At 38.4% G+C, this 23,151-nt stretch overlaps 1 protein-coding gene across 2 annotated transcripts in view; it reads right to left on the reverse strand.

Moving 5' to 3' along the window:
* Positions 1–23,151, reverse strand: part of BRWD1 (bromodomain and WD repeat domain containing 1) — a 119,899-nt gene that overhangs the window by 92,011 nt on the left and 4,737 nt on the right. For both annotated transcript variants that reach the window (XM_032631477.1, XM_032631476.1), the window contains exons 5-8: positions 6,220–6,370; positions 4,053–4,151; positions 3,549–3,709; positions 2,167–2,388 (exon numbers count right to left, since the gene is read on the reverse strand). In XM_032631477.1, the coding sequence (XP_032487368.1) occupies positions 2,167–2,388; positions 3,549–3,709; positions 4,053–4,151; positions 6,220–6,370 (633 nt within the window). The remainder of the gene's footprint in view (positions 1–2,166; positions 2,389–3,548; positions 3,710–4,052; positions 4,152–6,219; positions 6,371–23,151) is intronic.

Below are 23,151 nucleotides of genomic sequence, written 5' to 3' on the forward strand. Positions count from 1 at the left end.
ATCCTTCAAAAATAAGTCTGCAGTCTTTATTCTTCAAGAATATTCGCCACAGGAGTTGAGAAAAGTCACTTTTATCACAGAACTTCACACCAAATCTACTTATAGACCACTTAACATATACCCTAGGTAAATTCACATATGAAAATGAAACCACTCTGCTTGTCTTACTCAAACTCAAATCAGAAGCACCAACATGTCTTAAAAGGCCTTACAAATCATTATTTACTAACAAAACGTAATTCTCAAAAAAAAAAAAAAAAATGACTGAGTAGCGCCATTCTCAGTACTAATGGATCTAAGATGACTGCAGAGTCCACCAGACTCTGCCTGGAAGAACATACCTCAAGGTAACCAAGCCTCTCGATCAATGATCCTGAAAGTGTAGTCCCTAAAGGAGGAGCAGGGCTTCCCTGGTGGCGCAGTGGTTAAGAATCCGCCTGCCAATGCAGGGGACACGGGGTCGAGCCCTGGCCCTGGAAGATCCCACATGCCACGGAGCAACTAAGCCTGTGCACCACAACTACTGAGCCTGCGCTCTAGAGCCTGTGTGCCACAACTACTGAAACCCGTGCACCTAGAGCCCGTGCTCCGCAACAAGAGAAACCACCGCAATGAGAAGCCCACGCACCGCAACAAAGAGCAGACCCCGCTCGCCGCAACTAGAGAAAGCCTGCACACAACAACAAAGACCCAACACAGCTGAAATTAAATAAATGAATAAATAAACAATAAAATAAGATACAATGAAATAAAATTTTAAAAATAATAATAATAAATAAAGGAGAAGCAGAAGCAGCACTTGGGAACTTGTTATGAAGGCAAACTCTCAGGCCCCGCCTCCAACATTTTGAATCAAACAAAATTTCTGGCACTGGGGCCTAGCGATCTGTGTTTTTTGGGGTTTTTTTGTCTTTTTTGTTTTTATATAAATTTATTTATCTATATTTGTTTTTATTTTTGGCCGTGTTGGGTCTTCATTGCTGCATGCAGGCTTTCTCTAGTTGCGGTGAGTAGGGGGCTACTCTTCGTTGCGGTGCGCAGGCTTCTCATTGTTGTGGCTTCTCATTGTCGTGGCTTCTCTTGTTGCAGAGCACGGGCTCCAGAGCGCAGGCTCAGTAGTTGTGGTGCACGGGCTTAGTTGCTCCGCGGCATGTGGGATCTTCCCGGACCAGGGATCAAACCATGTCCCCTGCATTGGCAGGCGGATTCTTAACCACTGTGCCACCAGGAAAGCCCTGCAATCTGTGTTTTAAACAAGGCCTCCAAGTGATTCTCATGCACATTAAATAAAAGTACTGCTCTGGATCCAACAACCAACTTACAAGAAATACAAAGAAACATGTTATCTACTCCACAAGGAAGCAAATGGTACCCAAACTGTGGGAACTCTATAGATAAACCCAACTTCCTCAACAAAGAAACTGCAAGTGGTTATAAAAAAAAAATTGGACAACACTGTGCAATTGTTTTAAAATTCTTTTAATCTATAGCAATTGTAAGGTACAGGCTTTGTCTGATTCCTAATTCAAACAAACTAAACAAATAATGCTATTTATGAAACAACTGGAAATTCGAACATCAACAAACAAGTGTGATGATAATGTTTCTAATAAAACACAGTATGTCTTTTAGGAAGACATACTGAAGTTTTTTACAGAAGAAATGATATGAAATCTAGGATTTGCTTTGGGTACAAGGTAAAATGGCTGAAGAAGAATTGGCCTGAGGTGATGGACACATAGGGGTTCATCATACTATTCTGTCTACTGTGTATGTGGTTCAAAATTAACATCCCCCATGAAGGAAAAAAATTAATATATTTCAGCAAATTTAATCCATTTACCAAAATCCACAAGTCTTAAATTGATGATTTTTCTCCTTTAACACCATGAGTGTGTAATGACACTCATTCAGTTCAACTATAAACCTTAGGGAAACAATAAGTCATCCATCAAGCCTTCATATACAGCTCTTAACTGCATTACATATTTGTTACATCACCCTTCTAAGATTCATGGAACTATGATTAATTATATTTCTCTTCATTACTAAATTTAAAATAGAGCATGTAACTACTAAGCATCTTACTACTTCTCATCTCCAAAGAAAAAGAGTTTTAAAGGAAAAGGAGATAATACACAAATGTGCACACTAAAGCTGGTTTACCTGTAAAGATGTAATTGACCCCGTGTGTCCTTGGAGCACAGCAACTGGAGCACAAGTTCTCAAGCACCACACTCTAATTATTTTATCACAGCTCCCTGCGGCAATCATTGTATTCTCATAGTTTACTGCCATATCTGAAATTTCTGCAGAATGACCTCTTAATGTGGATAACAGGCGGCCATTGTGTGTTGACCAAATCTTCACCAAACAATCGTCTGAACCCTGAGAAAAAATACACCCAAAAATAAAATGTTAATACAGCAAGTCTTTTTTATCATTTAAAAAAATACCATTTACATGTCACTCAAAGTAAGTGTCTATAACTCCTCCTCTCTTTCCAACTGTAGAACATTCTGCAAATTATGATTCTTACAGCCAACAACACTTACAATAGTTTTTTTCTGACAGCCAAGAACACTTATAATAGTTTTTTCTTCAAATCAAATAATGAAGATACCTTGAAATTTTCATTTCTATGGCTTAGACCTATTATAAATACTATTTTCCCCAAATTCTCTGCCATGGAATAAGTCCAACTAAAAGTTCATGGCTCACCCATTTCAATTAACAATGGTTAAACGTTCGTTTAGCTCACATCAAGCTAAATAATTTGATAAATGTTAGTTAAGACTGATCTATGTTTCACAAGTTGATTAAGTGGCAATTCCAAAAACAAAAAATAATGGGACTAGAACACTCATTTTAAATAACTCAGCAACAGAGTCTCAAATTTATTGTACCAGCAAGCATCCATCCATTCAGCAAATATTTGAGTATCTACTCTGAGTCTCAACAACTGAAAAATGAAATTTAAACTTCTTACCCACCTTAATTTTCCCTTAAAACATTAAAATGGTAAATTAAATTCCAAATATTTACATATAGTTTTACAACAATTATAAAATAATCTTTCGGTGTTAATCAATTTCCCTAGATCATGATTAATCAATGTGAATATGAATCACCTGTAGAGACTTGGATTTGGGAGGAAGGGGGTCTTTTTGATTAATGTAGAGGGGTTTTTGGGGGGATTGTTTTTGGTTAATACATACTATAACCTAATTCAGTAGGTCTAGAATGGGCTGGAGGGGAAGTATTAGGAATGCATATTTTTAAGCATCCTTGATGATCATGCTCAAGAACCACTGCTCTAAATCAGTGTATCACAAAAAAACACACAAGGCCTGGTTATCTGCATCTGAATCACTTGCGATATTGAATAAAAATGTAAATTCATGGGCCCCACACCAGACCTACTGAGTCAAAATTCCTGACAAAGAGGAAAGATAGAATCTACATGTTTTATAAGATTTTCTAGATAATTCTGAGGCACACTAAAGTGCTCCAGATGATACCAAATTGAGTTTAAAATGTTAACTCACTGTAAAGATTCTATGTCCTGTCCTATCAAATGCTACACAGTAAACAGCAGACAGATGTCCGAGAATCCTTCTGTGCATTTTTATATGCTGATACATAGTTCCTGGAAATGCTGTGCTAAAAGTGGAACACCCTGTGAGTTGTTTTCCTCGATGTATCTCCACTAGGAAATAAAAACAATGAAAGCGGTTAAGGGGGAGCCAATATGTAAAAAGCTAAGAAAACCTCCAAAACAATTTCTAGAGGGTCACAAAAATCAATGTTCGAGAAATCCTAAAGACCAAGTTTCTTCCCAATTCTCTTCTACTATAAGCACTAGTATAGACTTCTTATTAAAATAAGATTGTTTTCATTGACTTTTATTACTTTTAGTAATAATTTTAGGAAAACCACAAATCTGAAACAACATTACCAGTACTACCTTTTAAGTTTTAATATAGCAGTTACAAAGTTGGTCAAGAAATTTAAAAATGGTTTTGGGCCTCTAAAAAGTCAACCTCACTTACCAAGATTTGGTGGGGAACCATAATTCACCGGCATTTCAGGAGGTCTTCCTCTATGAAGAGCAGCAAAGGCAGAGCCCTTCCAAACTGTGTGCCTGCAGTCTTTAAAATGAATTTTAGATACACATAAAATCTTGAAAGTTAACCCCAAGAAAGATTTTATAGAATACTTACGTATATTGTAATAAACTGTTTATTCAAAGGTTTACCAACTAATATACTTTAACAGAAAAGCCCTAGAGGTTTATTAGACTATTTCTGAAGGAAAAAAAAAAATTTAAGACATCTCAGATACAACAACAACAACTAACATTTGTGTAGCACTTTACAATTTACAAAGTGCTTTCCACATACATTATCTCATTGAATCCTCACAACAACCCTGTGAGGTAGGTATCATTGCCAATTTACAAGTGAGGTAACTGAGGCTCAAAGGTTCCAGGACCTTTAAAGAGATCCACTGTAAATGATTAGTCAAGATGGACCATAAAACCAGATCTTTTGACTCCAAGTCCCACTCAATGCCAAACAGGTTTTTATTTTTCATTGCAGAATTATACCATACAATTATTAATGATAAAGGTCTTAATCACAACTGATCCAACTCTCCAAAACCAGAAATTTTTGCAAGGAAAATTTTAATTTTTTTGGTTTATAAGAAAATCCTGACTTAATTAACTTATTGAAATGTTACTGAGTTTTAAAAATAATGATGGCCAATATTACCATGATTTTAATCTCCTTAGAAAGTACTGACAAAATTAAATGACTTTCCTCTTGTTTTAGGATCATAGATAATCCTTTACAAAAGAGCATATGTAGGATCTTTGAGTCTGAACACTAATTCTCAAATCCTATCCCTCTTAGCAAATATACTAAGAAAAACTGTCTACCCCCTCTATAGGAGATAGCAGCAGAACACAGATTATGCTGTGCTAGAAATGTGCTTCTTCACAACTGAAAGAGGAAGGTAAGAAAGGTATTATATAAACCCTCTACTGAGCCTCGGGTGCCCCATACTAACAGGCATATCATGTGTTACATGAATGAATTCATTACCACTATCATTATCAAAGAGCAGTTACAAGGCATCCTCTTGCGTCACTAGTACAAAACAGAGAAATATGGTCCCTACCCTAGGACAGCTTGCTGAAGTTTCTTCTAAGGTCTGCCAGTTCTAAAGCAGTGCTCATCACAAAACGACATTGAGCTTGACACAAGTAAAGAAAACAGGAAAACAGGCTACCCAGGCAACTACTATATAACAACCTAAAACAGAATAATTACAAGGTGAATAGGGACACAGAAAAAGGAAGAGTATGAACAGTTTCCTGATTCAAGCCACAGTGTGGCATGACCATAAGAGCACTGAGAAACAACTAAAGCTGACAAACCAGTCTGGCATGGAACCAAGAGGAAGGGTTGTTCTTTCTCAGTCAAACTTTATACTGGTGGAGCATCTAAGAGGCAGCATCACGTCAGCAACAGATCTTAAAAATAATCATGAGGGATGAACTTGACGTATACTCAGGATCAGAAGAGCCAACATTCTTGCCCATTAGCAGTTAAGCCACGTTGTATACATAGATCATATCACATACATATACTGAGTCTAAGTAATTTATACCAAGCTAACAGAAAAAGAACAGCAATTCCAAACATTTTGCTACCACATAATTTCGCAAAAAAATTAAACTGGTGAAAAAGAACCATGCATTTGTACATTTTTGGTGCTCATTTTCAAACTGCTACCAAATTTAGAAAATCACTTCCCCTTATAAAAGGGCTTCAGAATCTAAATATCAAGTGAAATACTTCTAGCATTTAAAGAGTTTATTAGACACATACAATTACATTCAATGAAGTTATAAGTGAGCTACAAAATGGAAAAATAAGAACTCACATTGATAAAACCTCAAACACATCTCAGAATAAATTCAAGCTTTTAAGCTTAACATCTACACCTTTATCATTTTTTAAATGCAGAAGGACCCATTAAACACTGATGTAATAAAATTCAACATCTATGCTAAACGCAGAGAATTTTATAGTCCACAGCATGGTTTTTAGTTACATATCACCTTTCTTCCACAATGCTTACATTACTTCACAATTATAATAATTATTAAGCTAGTAATACAAAGCAGAACACTTCTTCAAATTAAGGTACCTTTTGCTGTACGTAGCAAAGACTGCCTTCCTGCACCAAGTAAAGAAGTGACTCTTGAAATACTGGGTGGAATTTCTTTATCCAACATGGGACCGATGCGCTGGCAAATTTGCAACAGATGATCAGGAGCCACATGCTTATTGGACAAGACCTGATTGGAGAGCAAGTTTCAAAAACAACATTTTTTACAAGAGTTTCAAAAAATATAAATACTTAGGGATAAGTCTGATAAAACATGTGAAAAACATGTACAAGGAAAACTACAAAACACTGCTGAGAGAAATTAAAGAATGAAATAAGCAGTAAATTAATCTACAGATTCAAAGCCATCCCAATCAAAACCCCAGTAGGCTTTTTTTGTAGAAATTGACAATTTTATTCTAAAATGTATATGCAAATGGCTTAGAAAAGTCAAAGCAGCTTTGAAAAAGAACAAAGTTGAGGGCTGTTAACAATACCTGATTTCAGGACTTGTTATATAAGAACAACTGATTTTTGGCAAAGGTACAAAAAAAAAGATAATCTTTTCAACAAATGGTGCCAGAACAAATGAATACCCATTTGCCAAAAAATAATTATAATATTAACTTTAATGTATACATCACACAATAAATAAAAATTATCTCAAGACAGATCATAGATCTAAATGTATCATCTAAAACCGTAAAATTTGTAAAAGAAAACATTGGAGAAACTCTTTATGACCTGATGTTAGGCAAAGATTTCTAAAATGACACCAAAAGCATAATCCACAAAAGAACAAATCGATAAAATGGACTTCAGCAAAGCTAACAACTTCTGTTTTTTCAAAAGGTATTGTTAAGGGAATGAAAAGACAACCACAAACTGAAAGAAAATATTGGCAAAGCATATATCTGATAAAGGACTTGTATCCAGAATATATAAAGAACTATCAACACTATTTTAAAAAACCTAATTTTTAAGAATGATTTGACTAGACACTTCACCTAAGAAGACATACAGATGGCAACCAGACACATGAAAAGACGCTCAACATCACCAGTAACTGATGAAACACAAATTAAAATCATAATAAGATATTACTACACACCTACGAGAATAGCTAAAATTAAAGACTGACCAGACCAAAATCAGCAAAAATGCAGAGAAACTGCTGGTGAAAATGTAAAACAGAACAATCGCTGTGGAAAACAATGGGGTGGCGTTTTTAATAGTAACACATACATTACCATATTATCTAGCTATAATACTCCTAGGTGTTTACCCAAGAAAAGTGAAAGCACACATCCACATAAAGGTTTGTATGTGAATGTTCTTGAACAGCTTACTTTTTAAGAAGCCCAAAGTGAACACAATCCAAATGTCCATTAACAGGTGAATGCCTACACACATTACTGTATGTCTGTACAATGGAATACTATTCAGCAATAAAAAAATTTAATAACACACAACGACGTGGATGAATATCAGAATAATTATGCTGAAAGAAGCCAGAAAAAAGAGCGCATGCTATATGATTTCATTTATATAAAACTCCAGAAAATGCAAATTAACATATAGTTACAGAAAGCAGGTCACAGGTAACTGGGGGCTGGTAGATAAGCAGGAAGAATTATAAAGAAGAGGAAACTGGGCTTCCCTGGTGGCGCAGTGGTTGAGAGTCCGCCTGCCGATGCAGGGGACATGGGTTCGTGCCCCAGTCCGGGAGGATCCCACGTGCGACGGAGCGGCTGGGCCCGTGAGCCATGGCCGCTGAGCCTGCGCGCCCAGAGGCCACGGCCGTGAGAGGCCCACGTACCGCGCAAAAAAAAAAAAAAAAAAAAAAAAAAACAGGAAACTTTTGGGTGTAATAGGTATGTTCACTATCTTCACTGAGGTGTTGGGTCACGGTACACGTAACACATCTAAATTTATCAACTTGAACACTTTATGTTCAGTTTATTATGTCAATTATACCTCAAAAAAATAAATAGGGCTTCCCTGGTGGCACAGTGGTTGAGAGTCCACCTGCCGATGCTGGGGACATGGGTTCGTGCCCCAGTCCGGGAGGATCCCACGTGCCGCGGAGCAGCTGGGCCCGTGAGCCATGGCCGCTGGGCCCGCGCGTCCGGAGCCCGTGCTCTGCAACGGGAGAGGTGACAGCAGTGAGAGGCCCGCATACCGCAAAAAAAAAAAGAAGACTTCAACATAGGCAAGTAGATAAAGACAAAGTCCAGATACTATAGGAACATGGACTCCATCCAGCAGCTATCAACTCCCATAAAGAGAATTACAGATTCTCTGCTTTTCTGAGGATTCTAACAAAATCAAATCAAAGATAACATAATCAAAGATTGGGGGGGGGGCGGTTATCCTATTTTTGTACAAAATAAGGTGTATCTGAAAAATAATATGGTTCTAGTCCCAATACAGACCAAAAAAAAAAGAAAAAATGGTCCTGAATTTTTAAAAATATCATATTGACAAAAATCAATATAATAAATAGCTAATTTTCCTTTAATATTTTCAAGTCCTAGATATGAACGTTAGTAACAGTTTCTAACAGCAACTTCAATGAGTAAGCCACAGTTACACAAGGTCCTCAGAAGTAAAGCCAGAAACAAAGTCCCTTCAATGGTCAAACAGCCCATCTCTCTACCATCTTGTTTTTCGCAGGCATATTCAGTCTCAGAAAGTTTATCAGCAACTATCCTAGAATCACTGTATTACTATCATTATCACCAAATACTGCTGTGAGCACAAGCCCCTTCAAGCCCTGGGTTACAGAAAGTGGTAGTAGGGTCTAGATAACCTGACTAATTAACAAACTGAAGAAAAAAAAGTCATATTAACAAATTTAAGGAGAAAACCCATATGATCATCTCAATAGATGCAGAAAAAGCTTTGGACAAAATTCAACACCCATATATGATAAAACTCTCCAGAAAGTGGGCATAGAGGGAACCTACCTCAACATAATAAAGGCCATATATGACAAACCCACAGCAAACATCATTCTCAATGGTGAAAAACTGAAAGCATTTCCTCTAAGATCAGGAACACGACAAGGAGGCCCACTCTCACCACTATTATTCAACATAGTTTTGGAAGTCCTAGCCAAGACAATCAGAGAAGAAACAGAAATAAAAGGAATACATATTGGAAAAGAAGTAAAACTGTCACTGTTTGCAGATGACATGATACTATACATAGAGAATCCTAAAGGTGCCACCGAAAACTACTAGAGCTAATCAATGAATTTGGTAAAGTTGCAGGATACAAAATTAATGCACAGAAATCTCTGGCATTCCTATACACTAATGATGAAAAATCTGAAATAGAAATTAAGGAAACACTCCCATTTACCACTGCAACGAAAAGAATAAAATACCTAGGAATAAACCTACCGAGGGAGACAAAAGACCTGTATGCAGAAAACCATAAGACACTGTTGAAGGAAACTGAAGATGATACAAACAGTTGGAGAGACATACTACATCCTTGGATTGGAAGAATCAATATTGTGAAAATGACTATACTACTCAAAGCAATCTACAGATTCAATGCAATCCCTATTGGCATTCTTTACAGAATGCCAATTACTAATGGCATTCTTTACAGAACTAGAATAAAAAATCTTAAAATTTGTATGGAGACACAAAAGACCCCAAAGAGCCAAAGCAGTCTTAAGGGAAAAAAATGGGGCTGGAGAAATCAGACTCCCTGACTTCAGACAATACTACAAAGCTACAGTAATCAAGACAGTATGGTACTGGCACAAAAACAGAAATACAGGTCAATGGAACAGGATAGAAAGCCCAGAGATAAACCCACGCACTTATGGTCAACTAATCTATGACAAAGGAGGAAAGGATATACAATGGATAAAAGACAGTCTCTTCAATAAGTGGTGCTGGGAAAACTGGACAGCTACATGTAAAAGAATGAAATTAAAACAGTCCCTAACACCATACACAAAAATAAACTCAAAATGAATGAGATATCTAAATGTAAAACCAGACACTATAAAACTCTTAGAGGAAAACATAGGCACAACACTCTATGACATAAATCACAGCAAGATCTTTTTTGATCCACCTCCTAGAGTAATGGAAATAAAAACAAAAATAAACAAATGGGACCCAATGAAACTTCAAAGCTTTTGCAAAGCAAAGGAAACTACAAACAAGACGAAAAGACAACCCTCAGAATGGGAGAAAATATTTGCAAATGAATCAACAGACAAAGGAGTAATCTCCAAAATATACGAACAGCTCATGCAGCTCAATACCAAAAAAACAAACAACCCAATTCAAAACTGGGCAGAAGACCTAAATAGACATTTCTCCAAAGAGGACATACAGATGGCCAAGAAGCACATGAAAAGCTGCTCAACACCACTAATTATTAGAGAAATGCAAATCAAAACTATAATGAGGTATCACCTCACACCAGTAAGAATGGGCATCATCAGAAAATCTACAAACAACAAATGCTGGAGAGGGTGTGGAGAAAAGGGAATCATCTTGCACTGTTGGTGGGAATGTAAATTAACACAGCCACTATGGAGAACAGTATGGAGGTTCCTTAAAAACTAAAAATAGAATTACCATACGACCCAGCAATCCCACTACTGGGCATATACCCTGAGAAAACCATAATTCAAAAAGACACATGTACCCCAATGTTCACTGCAGTACTATTTACAATAGCCAGGTCATGGAAGCAACCTAAATGTCCATCAACAGACAAATGGATAAAGAAGATGTGGTACATATATACAACAGAATATTACTCAGCCATAAAAAGGAATGAAATTGGGTCATTTGTAGAGACGTGGATGAATCTAGAGACTGTCAATACACAGTGAAGTAAGTCAGAAAGAGAAAAACAAATATCGTACATTAACACATATATGTGGAACTTAGAAAAATGGTACAGATGAACTGGTTTGCAGGGCAGAAAGTAAGACACAGAAGTAGAGAACAAACGTATGGACACCAAGGGGTGAAAGCGGCAGGGGGTGGGAGTGGTGGGATGAATTGGGCAATTGGGCAATTGGGATTGACACATATACACTGATGTGTATAAAATGGATGGCTAATAAGAACCTGCTGTATAAAAAAATAAAATTCAAAAATTAAATAAATAAATAATTGGAACGTTATGGGGAAAAGTAGCTTTTTCTGTAAAGTTTGGGATGCTGTAATCTAATCAGGATCTAGAATAAATATTTAATATCTTTAATATGTACCTGTCTAATCTTTAGCTTTCCCTCAAATTATTTTAAGCTACACCTAGAAATCCTACAACAGAAAACATGTAAGTAAACTACCATATCATAATTCCTATAACAATGAAAAGTACAGTATAACAATGAAACATAAGAAGTGACAGAAAGCACTGCCTTTTATAAAAAAAAAAAAAAATTTGGTGTCTTCCTTGCTTAAGAAATTCCCCCCAGCTTCTGATGAGACAGACATTCTTCTTTATTTAAAAAGTGCAAGTTTAGGGACTTCCCTGGTGGTCCAGTGGGTAAGACTCCATGCTCCCAAGGCAGGGGGCCCAGGTTCGATCCCTGGTTGGGAAATTAGATCCCACATGCATGCCACGACTAAGAGTCCACATGCCCCAGCTAAAGATCCCGCGTGTCGCCAACTCAGTCATGGCACAGCCAAAATAATTTTTAAAAATTTTAATAAATAAATAAATAAAAAGTGCAAGTTTAGTAGTCAATGGCAGAATATTCCTATATAAATAAGAGGAAAAAGGAGCTTAACAGTATTTACAAAAGGACCTAGGCAGAGAAATGTTCTAGTGCTGGCATGAAGATCCTTCATTTAAAAGCATTTCAATGTATTTTAATTCAAAAAAGTTAACCAGTTTTAGCTTCCCAGAGCAGAGACTGCTTGCTTAGCCAACACTGAAGTCAGCATTAATAGCATTTTCCAGACAAGCCTCACTTTACTGAGATGGTTGGTGGGTGACTTTGTTACAGGTATTCAGATTGGTGGACATGTTTTTATGATTTGTAAGATTGCGCAGCACATGAAAATAGGCTGTTGAATACTCCATTTGCTGCAAAGCAGTGGCTTAAGTAATAATAAAGATATGTAATGGTGTCTTACAAGTCTGTAGATGGAATCGATGCAGTGATCTAATGGTGTCATTAAAGAGCGTGTCTTTCTGCTTCGGCAGCCTTGACATTTTGGCTTTTTTCCCCTCAGACTCTTAGTTTTTACGTTGCTGGATGGTTTTTGCAGCTCTTGCCATCATACCCTGGAAATGCTGGAAGGGAAGGATTCTTTCTTCCTGTGACTATTTTATTAGGGAGGAGAATTTTTACAGGAACGGTGCCCTGCCTCAGGAGATTTCTTCTCAGTTTCATTGCCCGGACACATCCTTAGTTAGCATTTCTGTGCAATCTATTAATATTTTCTTCCTCCCTTAGCAAAACAATGACCCCTGTTTCTAGACCATATAAGCTTTTCCAACTTACAAACTATTCAGGAGAAAAAAAACTAAAACTTCTGATATTCTTTTTTGTTTGTTTGGTCAACACGTAGCTTGTGAAATCTTAGTTCCCCGACCAGGGATCAAACCCGGGCCCCAGCAGTGAAATCACCAAGTCCTAACCACTGGACCACAAGGTAATTCCCATAAGGTTTCTGATACACTTGACAGGGAGTTCTCCTGCTGTTTCTTGAACTACCATCAGATCACCTGAAAAGAATAAAACACAGAATGCAAAATTCTCAGGGACTTTAGACATAAATCACCTTACTTCTGAAAAGAAAACACTCATCTTGAGATTTTTGTTGTACCAAATCAAAATGACAGAATTTTCTTAGCAGAATGATCAAAATGTGCAAAGACTAATTAAAGTATGGATCCTATATGGCAGGGGTCCCCAACCCCCAGGCCGAGGACCGTCAGAGGGCCACAGAGCAGGAGGTGAGCAGCGGACGAGTGACCGAAGCTTCATCTGCCGCTCCACATCACTCGCATTACCGCCTGAACCATCTCCCCCTACCCCGTGGAAAAACTGTCTTGCATGAAACTGGTCCCTGGTGCCAAAAGGCTGGGGACCACTGCATATGGAACTTAATGAAGACACAAATATTCCCAAAGAAGTTAAACTTCATTTTTTAAAAATACTGTTTAACAAGATGTATTAAAACAGAAGAGACAGGCACACTTTTTTTTTTGGTGCCACGCATCTTGTTGGATCTTAGTTTCCTGACCAGGGATAGAACCTATACCCCCTGCAGTGGAAGCACAGAGTCCTAACCACTGGACCGCCAGGGAATTCCCGAAACAGGCACTTTAAATGCATGAATTTTACACATGTATAGCCTACAGAAGATATGAAATAATAAATATTCTTGGTCAAATAACAATTTCAGCCACATGTACATAGTAAAGACCATAGATTTCAACATCAATGTAAAACATCTCCTAGCCAGACTCAGTTATTTCACCCAGAAGTCTGTCCTATTCCAAATGACCAAAAGAAATAAAACCTATTCACTTTAGCTATGTCTTTAAAACAAATTCATAAAGTGCAATACAAACATAAATCAAGAGTTTACAAAGAATCAAATAAAAGAAATGTACTTGGTGGAGAGTGAAAGGTTCAGGTGCTGAGCCTTGAAATGTCTAAAATACTTAAGTAAATGCAATTAAATAATTTAGAACAGAAATATTATTTCCCAAATACAAGGCCAGAAAGCATACATGGCTACACAGCTATTGGTTAAGGTATAGTTCAAAACCAATTCCTTCCTAATTCCCTAACACCTTAAAGCACAACACAATGTATTTAATGACCACCTTCTTTTTGACCTACAATGCTGACTACATATTACAAAGTTCAATCAACTTACCTCAACATAATAAAGGCCATATATGACAAACCCACAGCCAACATGGTTCTCAATGGTGAAAAACTGAAACCATTTCCTCTAAGATCACGAACAAGACAAGGTTGCCCACTCTCACCACTATTATTCAACATAGTTTTGGAAGTTTTAGCCACAGCAATCAGAGAAGAAATAGAAATAAAAGGAATCCCAATCGGAAAGAAGAAGTAAAGCTGTCACTGTTTGCAGATAACATGATACTATACATAGAGAATCCTAAAGATGTTACCAGAAAACTACTAGAGCTAAACAATGAATTTGGTAAAGTAGCAGGATACAAAATTAATGCACAGAAATCTCTTGCATCCTAATACACTAATGACGAAAAATCTGAAAGAGAAATTAAGGAAACACTCCCATTTACCACTGCAACAAAAAGAATAAAATACCTAGGTATAAACCTACCTAAGGAGACAAAAAAACCTGTATGCTGAAAACTATAAGACACTGATGAAAGAAATTAAAGATGATACAAACAGATGGAGAGATACACCATGTTCTTGGATTGAAGAATCAACACTGTGAAAATGACTCTACTACCCAAAGCAACCTACAGATTCAATGCAATCCCTATCAAACTACCACTGGCATTTTTCACAGAACTAGAACAAAAAATTTCACAATTTGTATGGAAACACAAAAGACCCCGAATAGCCAAAGCAATCTTGAGAAAGAAAAATGGAGCTGAAGGAATCAGGCTCCCTGACTTCAGACCATACTACAAAGCTACAGTAATCAAGACAGTATGGTACTGGCACAAAAACAGAAATATAGGTCAATGGAACAGGATAGAAAGCCCAGAGATAAACCCACACACATATGGTCACCTTATTTTTGATAAAGGAGGCAAGAATATACAACGGAGAAAAGACAGCCTCTTCAATAAGTGGTGCTGGGAAAACTGGACAGCTACATGTAAAAGAATGAAATTAGAACAGTCTCTAACACCATACACAAAAATAAACTCAAAATGGATTAAAGACCTAAATGTAAGACCAGACACTATAAAACTCTTAGAGGAAAACATAGGCAGAACACTCTATGACATAAATCATGGCAAGATCCTTTTTGACCCACCTCCTAGAGAAATGGAAATAAAAACAAAAATAAACAAATGGGATCTAATGAAACTTAAAAGCTTTTGCACAGCAAAGAAAAACATAAACAAGACAAAAAGACACCCCCCAGAATGGGAGAAAATATTTGCAAATGAAGCAACAGACAAAGCATTAATCTCCAAAATTTACAAGCAGCTCATGCAGTTCAATATCAACAAAACAAACAACCCAATTCAAAAATGGACAGAAGACCTAAATAGACATTTCTCCAAAGAAGATATACAGATTACCAACCAACACATGAAAGGATGCTCAACATCATTAATCATTAGAGAAATGCAAATCAAAACTACAATGAGGTTAACACCTCACACCAGTCAGAATGGCCATCATCACGAAATCTACAAACAGTAAATGCTGGAGAGAGTGTGGAGAAAAGGGAATCCTCTTGCACTGTTGGTGGGAATATAAGTTGATACAGCCACTATGGAGAACATTATGGAGTTTCCTTAAAAAACTAAAAATAGGGCTTCCCTGGTGGCGCAGTGGTTCAGAGTCCGCCTGCCGATGCAGGGGACACAGGTTCATGCCCCGGTCCGGGAAGATCCCACATGTCGTGGAGCCGCTGAGCCTGTGCGTCTGGAGCCTGTTGCTCCTCAACGGGAGAGGCCACAACAGTGAGAGGCCCATGTACCACACACAAAAAAAAAAACACTAAAAATAGAACCACCATATGACCCAGCAATCCCACTACTGGGCACATACCCTAAGAAAACCATAATTCAAAAACAGTCATGTAGCACAATGTTCCTTGCAGCTCTATTTACAATAGCCAGGACATGGAAGCAACCCAAGTGTCCATCAACAGATGAATGGATAAAGAAGATGTGGCACATATATACAATGGAATATTACTCAGCCATAAAAAGAAACGAAATTGAGTTATTTGTAGTGAGGTGGATGGACCTAGAGTCTGTCATACAGAGTGAAGTCAGAAAGAGAAAAACAAATACCGTATGCTAACACATATATATGGAATCTAAAAAAAAAAAAATTGGTCTGAAGAACGTGGGGGCAGGACAGGAACAAAGACGCAGACGAAGAGAATGGACTTGAGGACACGGGGAAGGGGAAGGGGAAGCTGGGACGAAGTGAGAGAGTGGCATGGACATATATACACTACCAAATGTAAAATAGATAGCTAGTGGGAAAGAGCCACACAGCACAGGGAGATCAGCTCGGTGCTTTCTGACCACCTAGAGGGGTGGAATAGGGAGGGTGGGAGAGACACGCAAGAGGGAGGGGATATGGGGATATATATATATGTATAGCTGATTCACTTTGTTATAAAGCAGAAACTAACACATCACTGCAAAGCAATTACACTCCAATAATGACGTTTAAAAAAAAAAAGTTCAATCATAAAAATAGTACAGAATGTCACAAGAACAGAAGAAGTCCACGGAGGAAAGTCAGAAAGAACTTAGAAAATGATAATGACTGCATTCTCTGCAGAGAAAGAAGATGACTCAGATGTTACCTGCAAACTGACTGACAATCTGGAAAAGGCTAGATCCATATATCATACCAACCAAATGCTAAAATAAACTCTACATAAAAACATTTAAAAAGAAATTATGGGCTTCCCTGGTGGTGCAGTGGTTAAGAATACGCCTGCCAATGCAGGGGACACAGGTTCAAGCCCTGGTCCGGAAAGATCCCATATGCCATGGAGCAACTAAGCACGTGCACCACAACTACTGAGCCTGTGCTCTAGAGCCCACGAGCCACAACTACTGAGCCTGCAAGCCACTAGTACTGAGCCTATGAGCTACAACTACTGAAGCCTATGAGCCTAGAGCCCATGCTCCGCAACAAGAGAAGCCACCACAATGAGAAGCCCGTGCACTGCAACGAACAGTAGCCCCCGCTCACCACAACTAGAGAAAGCCCACATGCAGCAACAAAGACCCAACATAGCCAAAGATAAATAAAATAAATTTATTTTAAAAAAATAAAACGATAAAAATTTTTAAAAAGAAATTATAAATGACCTAGGAAAAATATAAATGAGTAAATACATAATATTGCCTTTATAATTTTCTAGTACAGGAAGTATGGTTTAAGAACAACCATAAAAGCAAAATAAAGATTAAGACATGTAAAAAGTTAAAAATCTTAAACCTCTAAAAACAAAACCTCCAAAGAAAACTAAAAAGCAACCTGCAAACTGGAAAGAGGAATTTAGAATATGTGACAGACCAAAGAATAACCTAACATATAGAGAATTCTTGCAAAACAATAAGACAGCAGAGGAAAAGCAGATAAAAGATATAAAAAGGCAGTTCAGAAAAGATGAATTATCAACCGCCAATAAACGTACTTCCTTAAAAAAATAGTCCTGGTGCTTCCCTGGTGACGCAGTGGTTAAGAATCCACCTGCCAATGCAGGGGGCATGGGTTTGATCTCTAGTCTGGGAAGATCCCACATGCCACAGAGCAGCTAAGCCCATGCACCACAACTACTGAGCCTGCACTCTAGAGCCCACGAACCACAACGACTGAGCCCACTTGCAACGACTACTGAAGCCTGCGTGCCTAGAGCCCGTGCTCCACAACAAGAGAAGCCACCACAATGAGAAGTCCGCACACTGCAAGGAAGAGTAGCCCCTGCTCACCGCAACTAGAGAAAGCCCACGCGCAACAACGAAGAACCAACACAGCCAAAAAAAAACAAACTAATTAATTAAAAAAAAAAATCTGGGCTTCTGTGGTGGCGCAGTGGTTAAGAATCTGCCTCCCAATGCAGGGGACACAGGTTCGAGCCCTGGTCCAGGGGGATCCCACATGCCGCAGAGCAACTAAGCCCGTGCACCACAACTACTGAGCCTGCGCACAACTACTGAAGCCCGTGCACCTAGAGCCCATGCTCTGCAATGAGAAGCCACCACAATGAGAAGCCTGCACACCACAACCGAGAGTGGCCCCCACTCGCCACAACTAGAGAAAGCCAGCGCACAGCAACAAAGACCCAACACAGCCAAAAATAAATGAAAAGATTTTTTTAAAATATTTTTTTAATAATGAGTAAAAATTATTTAAAAATTTAAAAAAATACCTTAAAAATAAAGTCAAGAGACTTCCCTGATGGTCCACTCGTAAAGAACCTGCCTTCCAATGAAGGGGAGGCGGGTTCAATCCCTGGTCGGGGAACTAAGATCCCACACGCTGCAAGGCAACTAAGCCCACGCGCCACAACTGTTGAGCTCACGCACCTCAATGAGAGAGGCCGAATGCCGCAAACTACAGAGCCCACGTGCCTTGGAGCCCATAAGCCACAACTAGAGAGAGAAAACCCGCACGCCACAACTACAAAGAAGCCTGAGCACCGCAACAAAGAGACCGCACGCCACAATGAAAGATCTCACGTGCCGCCAACTAAGACCAGACACGGCCAAAAATTAAGAAAATAAATAAATCCAAAAAATAAATATTTTTTAAAAATAAAGTCAAAACAAAGACGTTTTCAAACCAAAAAAAAAGAAAGAAAAAGGAAAACTGAAGTCACTGCCAACAAACTTTCATTAAAAGAAATACCAAAATAAGTTGTGGAGACTGAAGGAAAAATAATCACATATAAGAGGCATGGAAAGACAGGAAGGAATTAAAAATACCAGGAAAGATATACAGGTGGATAAGCAAATGAAAATTGACTTTAAAACAACTACAGGGACTTCCCTGGTGGTCCAGTGGTTAAGACTCCGCACTCCCAATGCAGGGTATGCGGGTATGATCCCTGGTCGGGGAATTAAGATCCTGCATGCTGTGCAGTGTGGCCAAAAAAAATAAAATAAAATAAAACAACTACAATAACATCTGGAAAAATTTATAACATATGTAAAAGTAAAATATGCTAATAGCCCAAAGGACAAGAGGGTGACAACTAATAGTTTTAACTCCATTTATATGAGAAGTGGTTAAAGTACCTAAAGTAAATGGTAATGCATGTTATAATCTCTAGGGTAACCACTAAAACAATAAAAAGATATATTATGGAAAAGCAATAAAAAAAAATAGAATAACAGCTGCTTAATCCAAAAGAAAGTAAGAGAGGAAAAATAAATGGGACATATATAAAACAGATACTTGGTAGGTCTAACACAATCATGTTTAAGTAATTATATTAAATACAAATGGTTTAAACACTCCAACTAATCAAAGACTGAATAAAACTACATGCTGTTTCAGGAGACACACTTTAAAAATGAGACCCCAGGAATACCAAAAGTAAAAGGATAAAAAAAAAAAAAAATACTATGCCATCACTAACCAAAAGAAAGCTGGGCTGGCTACACTAACACGAGGCAATGTTAGACTTTAAGGCAAGAAGTATGAAGAGAGAGTATTTCCTAATTTTTAAAAAAAAGGGTCAGGGCTTCCCTGGTGGCGCAGCAGTTAAGAATCCGCCTACCAGTGAAGGGGACATGGATTCGAGCCCTGGTCCAGGAAGATCCCACATGCCGCGGAGCAACTAAGCCCATGCATCACAACTACTGAGCCTGCGCTCTAGAGCCCGCAAGCCATAACTACTGAAGCCCGCGTGCCTAGAGCCTGTGCTCCACAAGAGAAGCCACCGCAATGAGAAGCCCACACAGCGCAACGAAGAGTAGCCCCCACTCACCACAACTAGAGAACACCCGTGTGCAGCAACAAAGACCCAATGCATCCAAAAACAAATAAAAATAATATAAATAAATTTTAAAATAATAAAAATAAAATAAGGGTCAAATTCTGGAAAAGGTGAAACTGGAGACAGCAAAAACATCAGTGGGAGGGAGGAAGGGAGGAAGGGACAGATATTTAGGCAGAGCACAAAGGATTTTTAGGGCTGTAAAATTACTCTATGATACTATATTGGTGGATACATGTCATTGTACATTTGTCCAAACCCAGACTGTACAATACCAAGAGCACTGAATGTAAATGTAAGAGATACCAAGAGCACTGAATGTAAATGTAAGAGAACACTAACATAAACTATAGACTTTGGATGAGCATGGTATGTCAAAATAGTCATCAACTGCAATAAATGTACCACTCTGGTGGGAGATGTTGATAATGAGGGAGACTATGCATTTATGGGAGCAGGAGTATATGGGAAATCTCTGTATCTTCCACTCAATTCTGCTATGAACCCAAAACTGCTCTAAAAAATTAAGTCCATTTGAAAGAAGGAGGGGGATCAACTAAACAGGAAGATAAGTTTGGAATTTGTATGCACCTAATAACATAGCTTCAAAGTAAAGAACTAAGGAAAAAAAAAAAGAGAGACAGATACTCCACATAAGGAGGAGATTTTTTAAAAACTGTAAGGATTTAGACAATTTGAAAGGAAAAACGTCACATGACCTTTGTCCTTTAGAGCAGCGGTCCCCAACCTTTGTTGCACCAGGGACCAGTTTCGTGGAAGACAATTTTTCCACAGACCGCGGCGAGGCGGGGAGTTGGTGGGGGGATGGTTCAAGCATAATGCAAGTGACGGGGAGCAATGGGGAGCGGCAGATGAAGCTTCTCTCGCTTGCCTGCCACTCACCTCCTACTGTGCGGCCCAGTTCCTAACTGGCCTCAGACAGGTACCACTCTGCAGCACAGGGGTTAGAGACCCCTGCTTTAGAGGAAAATAACTGTTATGATTAGATGAGCCTATGAAAACAAAGTAACTAATAACTATTCTCTTTTAAAGTAGCATAGTCAAGGGACTTCCCTGGTGGTCCAGTGGTTAAGAATCCACCTTCCAATGCAGGGGATGCGGGTTCCATCCTTGGTTGGGGAACAAAGATCCCACAAGCCACGGGGCAACTAAGGCCGTGCAAACTGCTGAGCCTGTGTGCCACAACTAGAGAGAGTTTGTGCGCCACAACTAAGACCCGACACAGCCAAAAAATTAAGTAAATAAATAAATAAATAATAAAGTAGCAGAGTCAAGGCTAAGTGACTCAGATAGTGACACCACTACCATTACTCAGCACTAAGGTATAGAGACTGCCGTTCCCCTTCCTACTCTGTGGTCATCCATAAGGGTGAATACCAGGTATCATTCATACAAGTGTTAGAGCTCATAAAGACTGTATTTTGTTATTTCATAAGACCCTACAAATATAAATTAGGTGAAGGAGAAGTCTAACAATATTATGACTTACTGTCCTATCAACATTGTTACTAATAAACACTGCAAAATCATTTATTTCCATATAAGGTTCACAACAACACTTTGATACAATTATTATTACCCTTGTCTTGCAGATCGAGGAACTGAGGTAGAGATTAAATAATCTGCCTTAGAACATCTAGTAAGTAATGCTAAAAAGTCAAGATTACAGCCTAGCCACCTGGCACCAAAACCCAAATTTCTGATTTAATACTGCTCTATTGCTAGACTGTAACTTATCATCACACTACCATGATCATTAAGTGTTCCCAAGTGTTGTCAATGAAATGCCTGTAGAATGATAGATCTCTATAGTCAAGTACAAAGAAAATGCAGAATCCCTACAGAGAGGAAAGAAATAAGCTGCACTCAGGATGAAGGGTCTTTAGAATCCCACAATGAAAATAAAATGGTAATGTGACTAATTGCAATACAGGTGGGGAAAACAGAGTTTTATTTATTTATTTTTGGCCGTGCAGTACAGCATATGGGATTTTAGTTCCTCAACCAGGGATCGACCCCATGCCCCCTACAGTGGAAGAGGGAATTCTTAACCACTGGACCGCCAGGGAAGTCCCAGGAGTTGTTTTGTTTTAAATGGGTAAATAAGTAGCCTTGCTATTTTTTAAAAAAAGGCTCAATTTGAGACTACAGTAGAGTCTATGTGGCAGTGCACCCAAATTTCAAGACCTGAGTCATAATCTTCAATCATAACCTGAGTCCTTAATCCAGTAGGGAGCTCAAGATGGTAATACCACTCTCCCCTTGGTTTGGACAGTGAATTCATAAACCGAGGAAGGTTGACAAATAAGCAGAGGTGAAGAAAAGAAGTATGGATACACTTGTGCAAGTTACAGTTATTCTGATATAGTAACAAGTTTTGTAATAACTGAACTATTTTTAATGTTTGTAAGAGTAAAAAAGAATAATTTGCTACAATAAATTTAAAATACATTTACGGGACTCCCTGGTGGTCCAGTGTTTAAGAATCCACCTTCCAATGAAGGGGACATGGGTTCGATCCCTGATTGGGCAACTAAGCCCACGCACCACAACTACTGGGCCCGCAAGCTCTGGAGCCTGCGCACCACAATGAGAGATCCCGTATGCTGCAACTAAGACCCGGTTTTGCCAAATAAATAAATAAATAAATTTTTTTAAAATAAAAATAAATAAAATAGGTCTTCCCGGGTGGCACAATGGTTAAGAATCCAGCTGCCAATGCAGGGAACACGGGTTCGAACTCTGGTCCAGGAATATCTCACGTGCCGCGGGGTGACTAAGCCCATGCGCCACAACTAGTGAGCCCAGATGCCACAACTACTGAAGCCCACATGCCTAGAGCCCGTGCTCCGCAACAAGGGAAGCCACCACAACGAGAAGCACTCATACCACAAAGAAGAGTAGTCCCCGCTCGCCATAACTAGAGAAAGCCCGCACGCAGCAACAAAGACCCAAGGCAACCAAAAATAAATAAATTAAAATGAATTTATAATAAATAAATAAAATAAAATAAAATAAAAATATACTGGGAATTCCCTGGTGGTCCAGTAGTTAGGACTCTGCACTTCCATTGCAGGGGGCACAGGTGCGATCCCTGGTTGGGGAACTAAGATCCCGCGTGCTGCATGGAGCAGGCAAATATATAAATAAATAAATAATATACTTACAACAGTTAAATTCTTAGAAAGATTATGCTTAGATCTTATGTTTGCCATCTTGAGACATCTATAGATTAAAATCATCATCTATTTGCATATATAGTGTGGAAACCCCCAAGGAA

This window comes from Phocoena sinus, chromosome 4 (assembly GCF_008692025.1).
Source record: "Phocoena sinus isolate mPhoSin1 chromosome 4, mPhoSin1.pri, whole genome shotgun sequence".
NCBI lineage: Eukaryota > Metazoa > Chordata > Mammalia > Artiodactyla > Phocoenidae > Phocoena > Phocoena sinus.